At 39.1% G+C, this 20,179-nt stretch overlaps 1 protein-coding gene across 6 annotated transcripts in view; it reads left to right on the top strand.

Annotated features, from left to right (window-relative positions):
• The window catches only part of LOC126250148 (uncharacterized), a 637,275-nt gene that overhangs the window by 604,283 nt on the left and 12,813 nt on the right, over positions 1-20,179 (top strand). For 4 of the 6 annotated variants that reach the window (XM_049951536.1, XM_049951540.1, XM_049951535.1 and 1 more), the window contains 5 exons: positions 3,095-3,127; positions 4,095-4,130; positions 7,655-7,756; positions 17,159-17,308; positions 18,757-18,830. In XM_049951536.1, the coding sequence (XP_049807493.1) occupies positions 3,095-3,127; positions 4,095-4,130; positions 7,655-7,756; positions 17,159-17,308; positions 18,757-18,830 (395 nt within the window). Of the gene's footprint in view, positions 1-3,094; positions 3,128-4,094; positions 4,131-7,654; positions 7,757-17,158; positions 17,309-18,756; positions 18,831-19,101; positions 19,118-20,179 lie in introns of all 6 variants that reach the window. The other 2 variants (XM_049951539.1, XM_049951537.1) reach the window with 2 other exon arrangements.

Here is a 20,179-nt window from a genome sequence, read left to right as displayed (position 1 = left end):
TATCGGTAACAGTAAAATATTTTTGTTAGTAACTAATTTCATTATGACAAAAAAGAAAAGGTATTAGTATGATGCAAGCTATAAATTGAAAGTAGTAACACATGCAGAACAACATTGAAACAGATCAGCTGAGCGGCATTTCGGCCCTCCACCAACAGAAAAACACCTTTTGCAATTGGTGGACTAGTAAAGAACAATTGAAAAAAATCAGGAAGATTAATGGTGCAAATAGAGGACTGAGTGCAAAATGTCCAAAACTAGATGATGTATTGAAATGGTTTCACAGACACAAAGAAAATTGCCTTGGAATCAATACAAAAATGATTTAAATATACATTTGTAAGCTAGCACTACTGTGGAATTTAACAGACTTCAGTGGTGGAGTTAGTTGGTGCTACAGGTTTATGAAGTGTCATAGACTTAGCATGCAAACCAAAATATCTCAGAAAATGTCCCTAGAGTATCTAGAGAGAATATTATCTTTCCATCACTTCATTATTCAGCACAAAAAAAGTGTGAAACTAAACCAAACAGTGGAGATGGACAAAGCTTCTCTGACATTTGGTTTGCTGAGAAACAGAACTGTTGCCATGAAAGGTGTTAAAACTGTAACTGTAAAAAGTAGACATAAAAAAATGCATTACACTGTTACCCTTCCATGTCGTGCTGATGGTAATAAACTAAAACCAGTGATTATTTTCAAGTGAAAAATAGTGCCAAAACCTTCTGAAATACTGCCAGGTGGTGTTCATGTACATGACAAAGGTTGGATGGACAAGACTGGTGCTTTGTTGAAGATGATTTGACTTCTTGTGGTAGATCAGTTCAGTAATCATTTGACAAACTATGTGAAAGAGCAGCTGAGGCAGGGAAATGGAGAGCTTGCTATTATTCAGGGAGGACTTATTTCACATTTGCAACTTCTTCATATCTCGATAAATAAACCATTTCAAGTGTATATGAGAAAGGAATGGAACAAATGGATGTTGGATGAAACCCATCATGAATTCATGCTGAAGGGAGTTTTGAAACAACCTACAATCAAACAAGTGTGTCAGTGGATAAGAGTAAGAGAAAACATTGCTGTGAAATCTTTCAAGGAGGTTGGCAAAAGTACACTCCTGATGGCAATGAAGACCATCTTATATATGAATTGGACAGTGATGAAGAGGAGGAGAAGGAGAAGTAATTTTATGCCTAATCAGTGTATGGACACTGATGAGTAACTGTTCCTACCGCTCTGACACAGACATGTGAAACGGAGGTAACAATGAGCTGGAGAAGAAGACTGAGTAAAAGTGGACTTCATCACAATGACCAGAGGATGTTCAAAAACTAATGTATGGTTCATATTTCTACCACATAGTGACAGTGCTTCATGCATAATAAAGATGTAAGCTACACCCTGTTCGGATTCCACATAAAAATGTAGTTTGAAAAGGTTTGTGAAAGTAGTACTAGATAGGTTAGGCAAATTAGTTGAAATCTATTGTGATGTATAAACATTAGCTGCATGTTTACAGTTTTTATTTATTTTCCAATAATGAACCAGAGGGAGCTGTTGAGGAAGACAGATTGGAATACATCCAGCAAAAGGATTGCAATTGCTACTTTGAGGTAAAAAGGTTGGCACAGGAGAGGAATTTCTGGCAGCGCATCAAACCAGTTGGAAGACTCGTGACTAAAAAAAAAGTCAAACTACAAAGCCTTGTCCACTGGCAGACTTGTTACAGGCATGTTTACCACAAGCCTTAACACCGTGTGTTACGAACCCTCCCAAGACCGTCACAAGCCCTGATGGGCATGTGTGCGGCTGCACGAGACCAAAAACAAAGGATGAGTCAGGTACATGTCGGTAAGTAATTGGATGATGGATTTAGGACCCTTCGATAATGAACAATCTGCCGGTTTATTCATCATTTATGTATTTATTTTATTTTGAAGTAGTTGAAAATTTTATCACAAACCATTAAACAAATTTGACAGAAGAAAGAAGCTTTATAATAATATGAATTCCTGGCGATGTATTGGGAATGTGAATCTGGAATCGAGTTTGGGCTGCCGAAATTTTAATAGAGGTTAATAATTTACTTAAATTCAAGTTTGAAAGGAAGAGCATCATGTTCATGGAATACAGAAAAACCTGCCATTCTGACAGTTGAGTCTGTGTCATGGTAGGTAATCTCCGGGGGCAAACAGTCGGCTCTCACTGGCAAGCAGCAGTACAGTTAACAGTTCGTTATTTTGAATACAGCATAGCAGTGTTGCTCAGCTTCAATAACCATTTCATTCGCTTGGTGATGGGGAGTATTTCGCAGTGCGATGGGAAAGTACTGGCACCAGCTATGTGGTAAGATTCATCAAAAGCCTCCCCCTGCCCATTTGCAACGACTTTGATCTGTGTATCATGGTTCAAAGGCCAACACTGTAGTTGAGCCCATAGTTCGATACAAGTTAGACACCCATAAAGTTCAGTTATGCAGTTATAGCTGTTCATGCATCGCAGAGAATTTCAACAAAATTTTGATATCTGGTGTGTGTCTAGGGAGCTGATTCACAAGTTATGTAAGGTAAGGAACATTACCTGTGTCCGGATTATGGTTGGTGAGGGGCTCAAGTATTGAAAAGTAAATGGTGACCTCTCCTATAATCTGTTCCTGGAATATTCTGTGGAAATGGATTGTAAGAGTTCAAGAACATCCTTAAACTTAATGCTAAAAATGTTCCTCATGGTGTCATGTCAGAGAAGGTGCATTGTTCAGTGAAATGAATTTCTGATTATATAAATCTGTTAATAGATTTTCATTTGGGGACTTTAAATTAGACAAGTTAATACAATCTGCTTTTGTTAATACAGCCAACTTCTGTTGTTTTTTGTTGTTGTTGTCATTGTTTGCAATGTTGCAAGTCAAATCATTCTACTGCATGATTGTGTGTTGCAATAGCTTACAGTAATATTTTCCTTATTTCCTTGTGTTATAATTGTTGCAGTTGTGTTTACTTTTGCATGTGAAAGCTCGTTTTTGCCACTTGATGTAATGTAGTTTTTGTTCTTTTTATTTTTTAAATTCCTGCACGTGATGTGATGCGACAGCCAATTCAGAATGAAGAGAACGGTTTGATGAGGGTAAGGATGTGTCTATAAATTTCTTCATTAAACTTAAATGTTCTATTTGATACTGAAGTACTATGGATAATATACTAAAAAGTAAAACGTCAGGGTGTACACTAATTGCACATTTACCAATCGTGGAGTTGGTGCTTCCATTTCAGTTCTGCTTTCCTAAATGTCTTCACCAATTAACATTTGTAACCTTATTATTTCTTGGAACAGTAATTTCCTGTATCCAAATTCGTAGCTAAATGTCAAACTGATGGACTGTTAAGATTGGAAATAACAAATTTCATACTCAAACAATGGAAAATTCAGGATGGAATAATGACAGTATTACGAAAATGATAGAATGCTACTCAAGATGTAGCAGAGATGATATAACCTTTTAGCAATATTGTCAGATTTCATACTTACTGGTCCTGTGTTAAGATTCCTCAGCTGTTTAAAACTGTGCACCAGAAATACACATCCACCCAAACAGTACTCTTTACCTGCAGTGCTTTTACTACTACTACTTACCTGTACTCACTCCATGTACAGTCTATCAGTCAATAGGTACTTCTTACTTTCTGCACTATTCAGAGGTCTTACTGCAAACAGTGAGGTAACTGGGCTGCTCATTTGAGAAGGGCATTACATGTAAAATGAGAGAGAACATGTTCAAGCAAAGAGCTCGGTTCTAATCTGTCAGGCAATTTTATAACAGCTTATGCTCAGATGCATAGTAAAAGATTAAGGAAGGTAAAGAGTATTACCTACAGTTTCATTTCCCCATTTATCAGTGTGTGAGGTTTCCATTTTAATAATTTCTATTTCTTCTTTGTCATAGCCCTCTCCTCCCTCTTGTTAGGCCTGGTCACATCCTTTTGCCTTGTTACTTCCTCCCTCCCATACATGTAGTCTCCAGTTTCCCTGTGCTTTCATTTTAATCTCCACCCTTTGTTTGCTAATGAGTAACCAGATATCTTTGGTTTTTCAGGCTGAAACTCTCAACCCATTCGACACTCAATTGAAGGTAACTATATTTTTTACTTGTCAACTTTTTTTAATGCACTGGAATTGTTAAAATGTGTGCAGTTGTACGCGTATGTTTAAAGAAATATGTATAGATCATTAATAACTATTTCTATTTAAGGAGCATATGAGTCAAATATTGAATATAATGTTGTATTTGCCTTCCTTCAATCAGTAGTCCATGGTCAAATGATTTTTTTTCCCCCCACCCCCCTGCTGAAGCATTACACATTCTTACTGGAAAGGTAGTGAAAACATTCTTTTTGTTTGCTTTACATATAAAAGTGTGGTCTTGCAGTTCCAGTAAACTTAAACAATTAATATGTTAAGGTTAGGTTTTGATGTTACATAGATTTTTCTTTTTCGTAACTATTTAAGATACGTAACAAACTTCCAGAGTTGCCCGTGAACTTAACATTAATTAGTGTTGCAAAAAGATTACTGTGGCAAATTAAATGATTGTTATTGTGGTCTCCAGTCCAGAGACTGGATTGATTCAGCTCCCCATGATAACCTATCCTGTGCAAGCTTCTACGTCTCCAAGTACCTACTGCAACCTACATTCTTCTGAATCTGCTTACTGTATTCATCTCTTGGTCTCCCTCTATGATTTTTACCCTCCACACTGATCCCTTGATGCCTCAGAACATGTCCTACCAACGGATCCCTTCTTGTAGTCAAGTTGTGCTACAAATTCCTCTTCTCCCCAATTCAGTTCCGCCCCATTAATTATCTGATCTATCCATCTAATCTTCAGCATTCTTCTGTAGCATCACATTTTGAAAGCCTATATTCTCTTCTTCCGTAAACTATTTATTGTCCATGTTTCACTTCCATACATGGCTACGCTCCATACAAATACTTTCAGAAGAGACTTCCTGACACTTAAATGTATGCTTGACGTTAACAAATTTCTCTTCTTCAGAAATGCTTTCCTTGCCATTGCCAGTCTACATTTTATATGCTGCCTATTTCGACCATCATCAGTTATTTTGCTCCCCAAATAGCAAAATTCATCTACTACGTTGTCTCATTTTTCAACCTAATTCCCTCAGCATCACCTGATATAATTCATCTACATTCCATTACATCGTTTCGCTTTTTTTTATGTTCATCTTGTATCCTCCTTTCAACACTCTGTCCATTCTGTTAAACTGCTCTTCCAGATCCTTTGTTGTCTCTGACAGAATTACAATGTCATCGGCAAACCTCAAAGTTTTTATTTCTTCTCCATGGATTTTAATTCCTACTCCAAATTTTTCTATTGTTTCCTTTACTGCTTGCTTGATATATAGATTGAATAACATCGGGGATAGGGTACAACCCTGTCTCACACCCTTACCAACCACTGCTTCCCTTTATGCCCCTTGAATCTTTATAACTGCCATCTGGTTTCTGTACAAATTGTAAATAGCCTTTCACTCCATGTATTTGACCCCTGCCATCTTCAGAGTTTGAAAGTGTATTCCAGTTAACATTTTCAAAAGCTTTCTCAAAGTCTACAAATGCCAGAAACGTAGGTTTGCCTTTCCTTAATCTATTTTCTGAGTTAAGTTGTATGGTCAGTATTGCCTCATGTGTTCAACATTTCTATGGAATTCAAACTGATCTTACCCGAGGTAGGCTTCTACCAGTTTTTCCATTTGCCTGTAAAGAATTCATGTTAGTACTTTGCAGCCGTGACTTATTAAACTGATAGTTCAGTAATTTTCACACCTGTCAACACCTGGTTTTTTTGGGATTGGAATTATATTCTTCTTGAAGTCTGAGGGTATTTCGCCTTTCTCATACATCTTGCTCTGGCTGGCTCTCCCAGGGTTACTGAGTTCTAATGGAATGTTGTCTAATCCCGGGGCCTTGTTTAGACTTGGGTCTTTCAGTGCTCTGTCATACTCTTCATGCAGTATCGTATCCCCCATTTCATCTTCATCTACATCCTCTTCCATTTCCATAATATTGTTCTCAAGTACATCGCCCTTGTATAGACCCTCTATATACTCCATCCACCTTTCTGCTTTCCCTTCATTGCTTAGTACTGGTTTCCCATCCGAGCTCTTGATATTCATACAAGTGGTTCTCTTTTCTCCAAAGGTCTCTTTAATTTTCCTGTAGGCAGTATCTATCTTAATCCTAGAGATATATGTCCCTACATCCTTACATTTATCCTCTAGCCATCCCTGCTTAGCCATTTCCGTTACGTGTTTACTATGTGAAAAGTGCATTTTCTAAAAAATCAATTTTGTCAGTGCAATTAGCTGTAATGAGCAGTAAGATATAAAAAATGTATTTCTTGGGATGTCATTTAGCATTGATAACTTGATTTCTGTGTTGTAATTATAGGGTGACAATTATTAACTGTATGAAATAAAATTGTCACAACTTGTGAATGGTTTGCGTTAGGATGTTCAAACTGCACGGTTGGCCGCATGATGGGAATTAGTATGCGCAATATGGTTTGGTTTAGTGATGAAGCACACTTTCATCTGGATGTGTTTGTCAGTAAGCAAAATTTGTGCATAAAGGGGACTGAGAATCTGCATTTTGCGATAGAGAAGTCTCCTGCACTTTCAGTGGGTGGCTGTGTGTTACGCAGTGTCTAGTCACGGAATAATTGTGATATTCCTTGATGGCACAGTGACTACCGAACGGCACGTGAAGGTTTAGGAAGGTAATTTCATCCCCATTATACAAAGTGACCCTGATTTTGACAAGACGTGGTTTATGCAAGAGCTCGACACCATCAAAGCAGGAGTGTTTGATGTCCTGGAGGAGCACTTTGGGGACTGCATTCTGGCTCTGGGTACCCAGAGACCATTGGCATGGGCCTTGATTGGCCGCCAGATTCTCTGGATCTGAACACATGTGCCTCCTTTCGTGGAGCCGTATTAAAGACAAGGTGTACAGCAGTAACACCAAAACCACTACTGAGCTGAAAACAGCCATTCAGGAGGTCATCGGCAGCATCGATGTTCCAACACTTTAGCGGGTCATGCAGAATTTCATCGATGTTCCAACACTTTAGCGGGTCACGCAGAATTTCAGTATTCGCCTGTGCCATATCGTCACCAATGATGGCAGACTTATTGAACATGTCATAACCTAAATCCTAATATCTGTAGTGACGTTTACATGTTGAATAAAGTGTGTTTACACTGTAGTTTGTTACTAACAATACCAGAGAAGGAAAGTTGCTACTCACCATATAGCGGAGATGCTGAGTCGCGATAGGCACCAAGATTTATTGTGCCTATCGCGACTCAGCGTCTCCGCTATATGGTGAGTAGCAACTTTCCTTCTCTGGTATTGTTACATTCCATCCTGGATTTTCCATTGTAGTGTGTTACTAATTTATGTTTGCCGTATATGTCAGTAAATGTCACCCTGTAAATGCATCCAGTAGATAGTTACTTGTTTGTTACATACCAGTAGCTTGTCTAAAGTTCCAAATTGTGCTGCTTGTATATAAATTTTAACAAATAGTTGTTGCTGGTTCAGTGAATTTTATTTCCTTGTTGATTGTTACAGAATGGTCTCTTCTATAATTTGGCAAGTACTGATGGTCCTGTTGGTGAGACTGATGAAACAAATCGATCTCCCCAAGAGGAACTGGCTGATTTGAGGCGGCAGGTCAGTCTGTATGTGCTATGAGGGTGGAGTTGAGATGCAGGGGTGAATGAAATAATTGGCACAGTAGTTACACATTTGCACCACAGTGCATGTAAATTCAGCATCATTGTAAAAGCATCATAGTTCAGTGTTAGCAAAAGTGAAGTAAATTAGGAAACTGCCAAGGGAATGGTCTAACCAGACATGTCGAAACCTACCTGGGAATTTTGTACACAGGAAGAATACACAGATAGAAGTACAAAGTCAAAATTTTAGCAGCTAAGACACAATGCAGTTGTTGTTTGTTCTTCTTCCCTTTTTTTTATTTTAAGAATTGGAAGTTACTCATTTTTGCCACAAACTAACTGCTGTTAAGAGCAGTTTGTACAGCCCATACTGCCTAGTGTGTCACTTAACGAAGAGCTGATGCAGTCTTCATAAGAGAGGGGAGTGGAGTATAGCGTGCAAAATTTCTTGCATGCACACTTGTGAATTTTAAACACACAAACCTTACCAAAAATATCACATACTATAAATTTCTTGAAGAACTTGCAGTTTGTATCGATAGCTAGACAGCTTCAGAGGCAGTACTTACCAAGGTGACCATCAGACGAAAAAAAATCAGGGCTGTGTTTGATGTTGCATTGCAGACAACTTTAAACAGCTGCGGTTTTAATTTGTGGAAATGTGATATTTCTTACGCAAGCTGGGTGGTTGTAATTAAACTTTCTGTAGTTAACACATTATAACATGGAAACTAATTACCATACGAGTGCCAAACTTGGTAGCATTAATGTCCAAATTATGGGATGCATGATTTCCATGCATCACAGCACCACCAACCAGTTCTCGCTATGCCCACCAGGTGCTGTGATCAGTCATCGTGATTCATAGTCTCGCACACCTAGCCAGACGCAGTGTGTTGATGTGTCAACATGAAGTTGGGAAAAAGGAGCACGGCATTATTGGTGAAGCTCTCTTATTGAAACAATGGTAATGCTGCATATGCACTTCAAGAATATCGCCAGCTGACAGGATTACGGAAGGGTCCTCTTTCTCCACATACTGTGCGGAACATGAAGTAGTAGTTTGAATCAACTAGAGAATTGGACGTCGCTCCGCGAAGAGGCCGACGACTGGTTGCACCACAGGTTCTTGAGGAAATCGCTGTTGTTATGGTAGACAACACTGTGCGCAATTCCCGATCATCAGGTAGTGCATGTGCTGTGTCATGACAATTGAATATCCTGTGGTCCACTGTATGGAAGGTGCTTCAAACCATTCTCAAATGCTGTCTGCACAAGATATGTATTGTACAGCAGCTTGTGCACCACAGGACGCACGACTTATTTCACTCTACACTTTCTCGCAAGGATTGAAGTTGACAAGGGCTGGCCCTGGACAATCCTATGGACAGGTGAAGCTCATTTTCTCTGATGGCTGAGATGAACATACAGAATTGCAGAGTGTGGGGCTCTTCACCTGCAGTCGCTTTGCATGAAGTTTCTCTGTATGGTGAATGTGTCACCATATGATGTGCCTTTACGGCTATGTTCATCATTGTCACTTTTCTTTTAACAGGTTGGCGCTCAAGTACCAAAGATGTGTAGTGTGACTGGTCAGTGTTACTGTGATACGCTTCGCCAGCATGTCATACCCGCCCTACAGGAGAGAGCCGCATTGAACTAATCAGTTTTCATGCAAGATGGAGCCCTACCTGCTTCTCTGAAACACATTTGGAAATGATTAAATTATCAGCTGGTAGTTTCCAAATGCTTGGTCGGCACGAACAATTGATCTCACTCCGTTATTTCTGGTTGTGGGGCTATCTGAAGAACAGGGTTTACCAGAGGAACATTCACACATATGCTGATCTGAAGAGCAGCACATAGAGAGAGATAGCCAGCATACCCACAGACATGCTTTGAATCTTCTATGCAGAATGCAATCCTGCGCTTCCCAACACTTCTGGACACTGATGTGTGTGTCATATTGATGTGTGAAATGCAGGAGGATCTGCAGTGAATTGACGTATGGTGCAGGGAATGGCAGTTGAATCTCAATGTAGACAAGTGTAATGTGCTGCGAATATATAGAAAGATAGATCCTTTATCATTTAGCTACAAAATAGGTCAGCAACTGGAAGCAGTTAATTCCATAAATTATCTGGGAGTACGCATTAGGAGTGATTTTAAAATGGAGTGATCATATAAAGTTGATCATCGGTAAAGCAGATGCAAGACTGTGATTCATTGGAAGAATCCTAAGGAAATGCAATCCGAAAACAAAGTAAGTAGGTTCCAGTACGCTTGTTCGCCCACTGCTTGAATACTGCTCAGCAGTGTGGGATCCGTACCAGATAGGGTTGATGGGAGAGAGAGAGAGAGAGAGAGAGAGAGAGAGAGAGAGAGAGAGAGAGAGAGAGAGAGAGAGAGAGAGAGATCCAACAGAGAGCAGTGCGCTTCGTTACAGGTTCATTTAGTAATCGCGAAAGCGTTACGGAGATGATAGATTAACTCCAGTGGAAGACTCTGCAGGAGAGACGCTCAGTAGCTCGGTACGGGCTTTTGTTAAAGTTTCGAGAACGTACCTTCACCGAGGAGTCAAGCAGTATATTGCTCCCTCCTACGTATATCTCGTGAAGAGACCGTGAGGGTAAAATCAGAGAGATCAGAGTCTACAGATCGGCATACCGACAATATTTCTTTCCACGAACAGTACGAGACTGTAATAGAAGGGAGGACCGATAGAGTTACTCAGGGTACCCTCCGCCACACACCGTCAGGTGGCTTGCGGAGTATGGATGTAGATGTAGATATTGATTCCATTTTGTAGTAGAAATGGTACAAGAATGTAATGGTAATAGCAGCACATTAAAAGTGTTACAATGCAGAATCAATCCAATTTTCTCTTCCCCCACATCCTTGATATTAATGCTACCAAGTTTTGTACTCATACGCTAATTAGTTTCCATGTTATAGTGCTTTAAATAGGGAGAGTTTAATTATAACCACCCGGTACATAATTTTATAACAGGTCCTGTGACACTGACGTTACAATAATTTTTAAAAAAATTCCTATAGTTTCCACAAAAATGCAAGGTGTCTATTGAAAAATTGTTTGCATTCAGGCACTTCACAGAAATTACTGGTTTTGATTTACATGGATTGGGGATGGATGCCATTGTTCTGTGTATCAGGCATAGTTGATCAGATTTGTAAAACGGTGATGTAAACTGATAATGCACAAAGGACTGAAGTTTGAGTATTGGTTTGATGAGAAACCTGAAATGACTGAGCTATTTTATTTATGTGAAAAATGTTTTCCTTTGCGTAAAAAATTATTATAGAGGGGTTCAGACGTATTACCTGTGCCGGATGGAATCTGAATTTTATCAACAATTACTTTGTACGACAAAGTAATTGTCACAGACAAGAGGTGTCATCATGTTCAGGCTAAATGTCCAACAAAAGTGATGAATTATTTTGTACAACTGGTAAGGAGAGGTTTCGAATAAAATGTTCAAAATTATTCTTTCCCATTTTTTCTTCATTTTGATATTTCCTTTACAAGATTTTTTGCATTTAAACACGTGTTCCTTTTTGTTTGTGATCCTGTTTGCTTTCATGTTCATAAGAGTAGGTATGAAGCTGCAGAAACAGTAATCCACTCTCACTTATCAGGGGCATTATTGTAGACGAATGTGTCGTCCCACCTTGATTCTGCTTAATTAGGTCAAAGAAGTTTGGAAATGAAAAGTTTTCATCTGACTTGCAATTTGGAGGGTAGGGTCACCCACATCTCCCTTGGTAATGATGCAGCATCTCTCATCAGCATTTCTAAATCTTTTGAATATTTTTTTTCACACTCTTGCAAATTTCATTTTGGTACATATTTCTTACTACTTCGTGTCAACCTTTTTTCAGATTATTCAGTCCACATTCAGATTTTACCATTCGAAGCATTTTCTCTTTCCTCCATTTAACGAAAAATTCACAGCCTGATTTTCTTATTCACTGAACGATATTACTGTACATGTTTTCTTAGGGCTAAGAAAATATTCTTTTTATGGCACTACAATTGCCTTTAAAAACCACAATTCATGAATTGACAGTTATTACCTATTTCTCCTAAAATTTAATATTTTCTTATGAAAGGCTGACAACATTCAAATCAGTGCAAAAAACAAACAGATACTGTTAGCAGGTTTATACGAAGAAAACATGATGAATATTAACTCAGTTTTATCTCCATTCTTAATACTTACAGAAATTTGCTTTACTTTTTGTCTGTTAACTGATATGCTGTCAATCAAGTACATGTTCGTGCTGTATTATGCATGCGCAGTATGCCAGAGCTCCGGTAGGAGTGTGCAATTCCTCCAGCAGCATGGCGGGCTATGAATTTGCCAGTTTCAAAATATTTATTAAAGAAGTATTTAGTGCACCTTAGCAACTAAAATGTTGACAGTATATTTCTTCAGCTGTATTCTTCGTGTATAAAAAATTTCAATGAAGATTTCGTCATTTTGGCTTGGACCATTCCTTTGACTGCACAGTGACACCTTGCAGAAGATACCTTGACTCATTTGGAGTGCTGGGAAAAGTCTACCCCTTTGTTCTGAAGGGGTGACCATTGTAGTTCGCTATAGCATGGTGAGCTCTACACTTTGTCCGTTAAGAATGATTGTCTGCTTTGGTGCAGCTGGTGACAGATTTGCTTACACTGTAGAGGTGGTGAGACACACACACACACACACACACACACACACACACACACACACACACACACGCGCGCTTGCTGCTCTGCATGCTTTCTCACACAATTGTAAAGAAACCATTCAGAAAAAAAATCTCCCCCCCCCCCCCCCTGTGTTTTCTGGCCCCATTTATCAGATTCTTGGTGAACTGCCTATAGTTTTGCAAGTTAGTGTGATACTTCAAAATTAAACCACCACACACAATCAGTTTGCAACGAAATACTGGAGTCATGATGAGTCTTTATTTAATGTACGTTAGGTCATACGTTGTTAGAGTATGGAATACAGCTAAGATTCTGAATTTTCATTAAACTTAGGAGGAGATCTGTTTCTGTCTCCAATCTCGAGAAAATAGATTGTGTGTAGTACATTCATTTCTAAGGAATGATTAGAGATTTTGGCAAATGATAGATCACAGAGGAGAGTATTTTGCCATATGGTTAACTCATGAAAGTTTATCTACCCCATGATATGACACACTTATTTTTTTCCTCCCATTCACATAATGTAGTTTCTTTAAGAGCCATGGGTAGCTGGTGAAACGAGAATTACTATGGGTTTGCAAGAACATAAATGAAGTAATTGAATTTTTTGTACAAAATGTGAGCTTTACATTAGCTATTAACCTGACTTGTTCTCCATTTCTTGTGTAATAATAAACTGTTTTCAAGAGTGTGTTGCAACTGCATTAGTTTGTTAGTGATGTGAAGCTTTGTAAATTCTGTTGTGTTTTGGCTAAAGAAGCAAATTTTAACATGGCAGTAAGAGAAGTGTAAATATTATTCAGAACTTGTCACTGATGACTCTTCTCTGAAGAAAAATAAGTAGTAAGTCTGGAAAATAAATTGCTCCTTCTGGTTTGCAGGAGTAGTCTGTGGAAATTTCAACAGGATAAGTGATTTATTTTCACTGAACACTTTTTTAGAAAAGTGTCATATATGATTACTTTTTAACAACACCTACATTTATCTTGGGACTCCATTAACTTTTACTTGTTTTAAGAGAAGCCAGCAGAGTTCACAGATTTTCATCGCACTAGAATGTAATGCAGTTGCTATTGATAGAGAATCCTCAACAGTCATTTATTTAAAAAAAGCTAAGGATGACATAGGTTACTAACACAAGAAAAAATTCATTGTCAGTATGAATATGTAAATTTGTCATTTATGCTGTTGTACACAAACACCAGTGCTCGTTTCACCAGCTATCAATAGCCCTTTAATTTATTTATATATATATATTTTTTTGAAAAAGTCTGAAGTGTGCTAACATTTATCAAAAACTGATCAATATCTTACACCGTTTGACATAGGATGGCCATTATGAATAGTTTACTCCCACTGTATTGTTTGTGTGAGTGGATATAAGTGACTAAATTATATGTAGTAAATTTTCTTGTGATTGGAGATACAGATCTTCTCTAAATTTTAAAGAAAAATTCAATGTGACAGTGGCATGTCTTATGCGTCAATGTGTGGCCTAACATATATAAATGGTAAACCCCCTAGTGGCTCCCATTTTTCATTGTAGACTATCCAAATTTCATGGTGTGTGTGTGTGTGTGGGGGGGGGGGGGGGTTACTTAATTTGAAAATGCCACAAATGCTGTGACCATCAGCGAAAGATAAACAGTTCACCATGAAGCTGACAAGGGGTTCTATACCCAACCTTCCCCTACCTCTCTGCTCCCTTCCCCCTGTATAGTTTGCACTGCAATCTTCCCCAAATGATTATGAACAATTAAACTGCACACAACAGTTTCTCTTACTGACACTGCTGCACATGTACTAACGGGCTAACCATCATCTGTACTCCTCAAAACACATTTGGCCATGCTGGGACTCTGTACACTACCGGCTTTTTGTGTTCTCAAATTTGAGATACCATCTCAGTTGTTTATGTACTGGTTTTCTTATGTGATATTAAAGTAGGAGATGACCGACTTTACAAATTATTGCTCATGTTGGCATAACCTGTTACTGTGGGTGTTCGCAGATGCTGTAGCTGTAGCTCTCAAGTTGTTCTTGTGAGTAGGCTTCAGCTGTAGATATCCACCTTCCCTACCATACAGTGGCAACTTGCAGCTGAACCCCATCACCACCATTGCCCATCCTCCTCTGTGCTGATATGGGCCTTGTTATTTTGTGGCCAATTTAGTGATCTTAACCTGTTTTCCATTTATCTATTTTTAAAGATATCATAGAGATTGTGATACAGTGCTGAGAAGTTTTCAGGCTACTGACGGGTTTTTCTGTATTAGAAATGATAAGCAAGTGATTGGATATCGTGCTTAGACAGGTTTTGTACAGACACACAAATACACTCCTGGAAATTGAAATAAGAACACCGTGAATTCATTGTCCCAGGAAGGGGAAACTTTATTGACACATTCCTGGGGTCAGATACATCACATGATCACACTGACAGAACCACAGGCACATAGACACAGGCAACAGAGCATGCACAATGTCGGCACTAGTACAGTGTATATCCACCTTTCGCAGCAATGCAGGCTGCTATTCTCCCATGGAGACGATCGTAGAGATGCTGGATGTAGTCCTGTGGAACGGCTTGCCACGCCATTTCCACCTGGCGCCTCAGTTGGACCAGCGTTCGTGCTGGACGTGCAGACCGCATGAGACGACGCTTCATCCAGTCCCAAACATGCTCAATGGGGGACAGATCCGGAGATCTTGCTGGCCAGGGTAGTTGACTTACACCTTCTAGAGCACGTTGGGTGGCACGGGATACATGCGGACGTGCATTGTCCTGTTGGAACAGCAAGTTCCCTTGCCGGTCTAGGAATGGTAGAACGATGGGTTCGATGACGGTTTGGATGTACCGTGCATTATTCAGTGTCCCCTCGACGATCACCAGTGGTGTACGGCCAGTGTAGGAGATTGCTCCCCACACCATGATGCCGGGTGTTGGCCCTGTGTGCCTCGGTTGTATGCAGTCCTTATTGTGGCGCTCACCTGCACGGCGCCAAACACGCATACGACCATCATTGGCACCAAGGCAGAAGCGACTCTCATCGCTGAAGACGACACGTCTCCATTCGTCCCTCCATTCACGCCTGTCGCGACACCACTGGAGGCGGGCTGCACGATGTTGGGGCGTGAGCGGAAGACGGCCTAACGGTGTGCGGGACCGTAGCCCAGCTTCATGGAGACGGTTGCGAATGGTCCTCGCCGATACCCCAGGAGCAACAGTGTTCCTAATTTGCTGGGAAGTGGCGGTGCGGTCCCCTACGGCACTGCGTAGGATCCTACAGTCTTGGCGTGCATCCGTGCGTCGCTGCGGTCCGGTCCCAGGTCGACGGGCACGTGCACCTTCCGCCGACCACTGGCGACAACATCGATGTACTGTGGAGACCTCACGCCCCACGTGTTGAGCAATTCGGCGGTACGTCCACCCGGCCTCCCGCATGCCCACTATACGCCCTCGCTCAAAGTCCGTCAACTTCACATACGGTTCACGTCCACGCTGTCGCGGCATGCTACCAGTGTTAAAGACTGCGATGGAGCTCCGTATGCCACGGCAAACTGGCTGACACTGATGGCAGCGGTGCACAAATGCTGCGCAGCTAGCGCCATTCGACGGCCAACACCGCGGTTCCTGGTGTGTCCGCTGTGCCGTGCGTGTGATCATTGCTTGTACAGCCCTCTCGCAGTGCCCGGAGCAAGTATGGTGGGTCTGACACACCGGTGTCAATGTGTTCTTTTTTCCATTTCCAGGAGTGTATATTTCCATTTTGTATTACTCTAAAGCCACTAGGAATTGGATTGAATGTTTTTGTAATGTTTTCTTTGTTTATGTAGAATGATGCTTTATTTTTAACTCTTTTGAAAACCTGACCATGATTATTTGCACTTTATCAATAAGTCCCTACACTTTTGAATATATGCTTTTCCTATTATGCTTACAAATTATTTTAATTTTTTCCTTAAATGGGTTGACACAGTTGGAGGACAATCCACTATTATTTGTGACAAGTGGACTAAAATTCCTGTTTCGCTGTCCTGATTGAGATTTTTCATGATTTTCTTAAATTGGTGCATGTATTCCCTTGAATAGTGCTACAGATTACCTTCGTCCATAAGTCAGTACTTAAGACAGATTTCAATGGATCATTAAACTCTGTGTACTTCCCAAATTGTGTTTTTAGAGGAAATGGTAAAAATAAGAAATACTTAGATAAATTAATTTTTTCTAGCATAATGTGCTTGTTGCTTCTTTTTATATGTCCAATAACTGTCTACATTCCTTCTCAATCGGTTCTGGTTAATGTTTCAGGGGTAGATTCATGATAAGTTTCTGAATAATATAATTTATGAAACTGGTATTGTTAGGCGACTATTAAGTGTGAGTAACAGATGATAATCATCAAATACAGAACTGTTTATGGTCTAACACAAAATACAAAATCCATGTATTCTCCTTTATAAATCTCTATGTAGTGCATTTATAAAAACCCAGTTGCTACCATTTGGAATCTTAATCCTTCATAAAATTACAAAAGATCATTATGTAAATTATGTATTTTAAAAGGGAATGATTTTTCTATTAATACACTCATTGTTAAATGTGTGTATCTTTTTCCCCAGTCATTTGTGTTTGTTGTCATATGGTTTAATATTAAAATTTGGTTATACATCCTACAGGTGGTTTTCCTCCAGCAGCAGCTAGAAGATAAAGAACGAACCATCCAGCTGCTTCAGGTGCAGATCACGAAGTACACGGACAAAGCACGTGAGAACAATGTGCACACAGACCAGGCAGAAACTGTCAATGCTGCCACACAAACTGAGAGAGTAAGTTAACATAATAGGGATGATGGTAAATGTCAACCATACTCATTTCTTAAATATGAACATTTTTAAGGGAAAAATAGAAAATAGTCAAACTGAGGTAGCAGTACCCAGCTACACATACACCCTTTCCACATCACAATATTTATCAAAATGCAATAACTAAAATGTAGTTTCCAGTATTTTGATCAGAGGGATTACCAAGCCATAGAGTGAAACTCTTTCTTGAATTAATGAGAGTGCTAAACACACAGTAGACAAAATTTTGGAAATGGTTCCTGGCTGTTCCTACAGAACGTTTTCCTTCATATTGTACCAAATTTGGGCCATTCTTGTGGGCTCCAATCTCATTACACCATTGCAGTGTGGAAGTGCTGATTCAGTCTGAGAGGGCCATCTTCTGGCTTTCTTCCTCATTTATTTATTCCTTAACTTATCCAGCTTAGTCTTCTGGATGGTGGACTAAGGAATGACTAAGGAATTTAATTTCTGACAACTGCAATCCCTATGATTCTTTTTGTGGAGGCACATGCTTCAATAGCACACAGGTCAGTAATGGTTTGAAGTAGCTGTTGTACATCACTGTTTTTTGCTTGTTCTGGAGTAATGTTGTTCCATAAAATGGTCTCACTTGTTGGTACAATTCAAAACCCACTTGGAGTCTGTTGATCTGTCTAATCAAATTATTCAAGGGGATGTTATTTCTGAGGTACAAAGTACTCTAGCTCAGGGGTGGTCTACCTCTTTTACCAACCAAACACTTTTGTGTGACTGTTAGCAGCAAAATTTTCTAACTGTTCACTGTTTCCTCAGTACTGATGTGTAAAGTAGGGAAGTAACTTTAATTTATAAATTTATGAAGTAGACTTACAGCAAACTATAGCCCATAACAACAATTCCATATCAAATAATTTGTCAAAATTTGTATGAAAACCTAATGAAAAAGTTTCTGAAACCCCTACTGCCTACCATCCACCATAAAATTTGGAAAGCCCACTCATGGGCAGTAGGGACCAGGTTGAACACTACTGCTCTGCCTGGTGGTCTCGTAATTCAACACTTGCAGCATGCCTATCTTGGCTAACTGCCTCTTGGTGTCACTGATGTGGAGGCTGTATTGCTGGAACTAGGATTTCCACAAGTTGAGTCTGGTCTGAACTACTACTGTTCCACCCTTTATCATGGAATCCTCTGCAAAGTCAGTTGCATTAAGTTCACAAAAACCTTCTGTGATTTTCTGTATTATATCATCTGTAACACTGATGAGCAGTAGTGGGGACAATGCACTGCCTTGTTGAACTCCTCTGTTGGTCTCAGACCATGAATATCACCTTTCACCATCCTAGTACAGCACCTGAATTTCCTTAATAGTCCTTAAAGTGCATAAACTTATTTATAAAGAGCCCTACTCATAAGACATGTATGTGCTTAAGCAAACACATTGTTTACAGTTGAGACCAGTCTCTGCTGGGCCTTCGTTGCTGCAGTCCCTCCCATCAGACTCTGCAAATGGGCCATTGGTCAGGTAAGATTTGAAGGTGTTTAAATTTACTTGGGAGAAAAAAAGCATTTTTCCAAAGATATTAGTAAAGTCCACAAAATTTTCTTTAAGTTGACAAATTAACATTTACTTCACTTGTGAGAGAATAGTGACTAATTTTGTCTGAGGTGTGTGTGTGTGTGTGTGTGTGTGTGTGTGTGTGTGTGTGTGTGTGTGTGTGTGTGTCTGTGTTTCATTCACTCATTAGGGAAAGAAATCTGAAACATTTTTCATTTTCTGTTATTGCTGCCACCAGCTTCCGGATTGGAAAGGTAGTGTGTGTGTCCCATGTTGACCTAACTTGCGGTATTATTTTAATGATGGCAGTCAACTTACTGTGCCTGCTGCATTTAATGCATTGTCATTCATTGTGCCTGTCACAAAAGATATTGTAGTATCATATATATTTTTAATAGTTAATATTGTGAAAAGTAAGACATATAAAATATAGTATTTTTTAAAAGTGCCTCTATTTGCAAGTTATGAGAAAAATGGGGTGTTGCATGCATATCATGGCATTTTGATATTGAGTGAGTATCACACATTGAGGCTTTCCTTGTTAACTACTTGAAAACTTACAGGAAAATTAGTTATTAAACAATAAAAATGCAAGCATACACACATTCAATCAGCATCTTTATGCAAGAAATTAGAATAGTTGATCACAAAATGCAAACCTCTTCTTAACACCAGATATGTAGTTCATCATAAGGCTGCCACACTGTGTGCACGAAATATAGAAAGCTGCGTTTAAAGTGCTAGTTTAATCTGTACTCATTGCATGCAGACAGTAAGTGCCTTAATGCGTGGAAATTTGTTATGTAAAACACTCTAATGTACAAAACTAAACTTGAATATGATTAGTGGGATAAATCATTAAAGTTTACCCATTCTTTAAAGATGTTTAAGGACTGTTAAAACTGTTTCCTATTCTAAAGCTTCACAAACACTGCACTTCCAGATTGTGGTATTTTAATATTATCTTCTGTTTTATTCATCATCTAGGAATCTTTTCTACTCTGACAGCTCACCATTCTCCCTCACATTTTTATTCATTAATTAATTTTCTGCTCAGAATCATTCATTCCATTCTAACACTGGTCATTTGCATAGATTGTTGGAAAAATTATAACGTAAGTTCTTCCAGAAAAGCACATCTGTAATTTAGTTGCTAACATTATTCAGAAATAGTAGTATGGGAATTAATTAACTATTTATGTCTGAAGTTTCTTCTACTGCACATTTTCAGTTAGCTATTTTTTGTTAATTTCAACATTGATAAGTTTATCAGAAGTATCTTTTGACACTAAACAACAAATTTTTAAGAGCAGATT

Source organism: Schistocerca nitens, chromosome 1, assembly GCF_023898315.1.
Source record: "Schistocerca nitens isolate TAMUIC-IGC-003100 chromosome 1, iqSchNite1.1, whole genome shotgun sequence".
Lineage (NCBI taxonomy): Eukaryota > Metazoa > Arthropoda > Insecta > Orthoptera > Acrididae > Schistocerca > Schistocerca nitens.
This window is presented reverse-complemented; position numbering and strand designations above follow the sequence as displayed.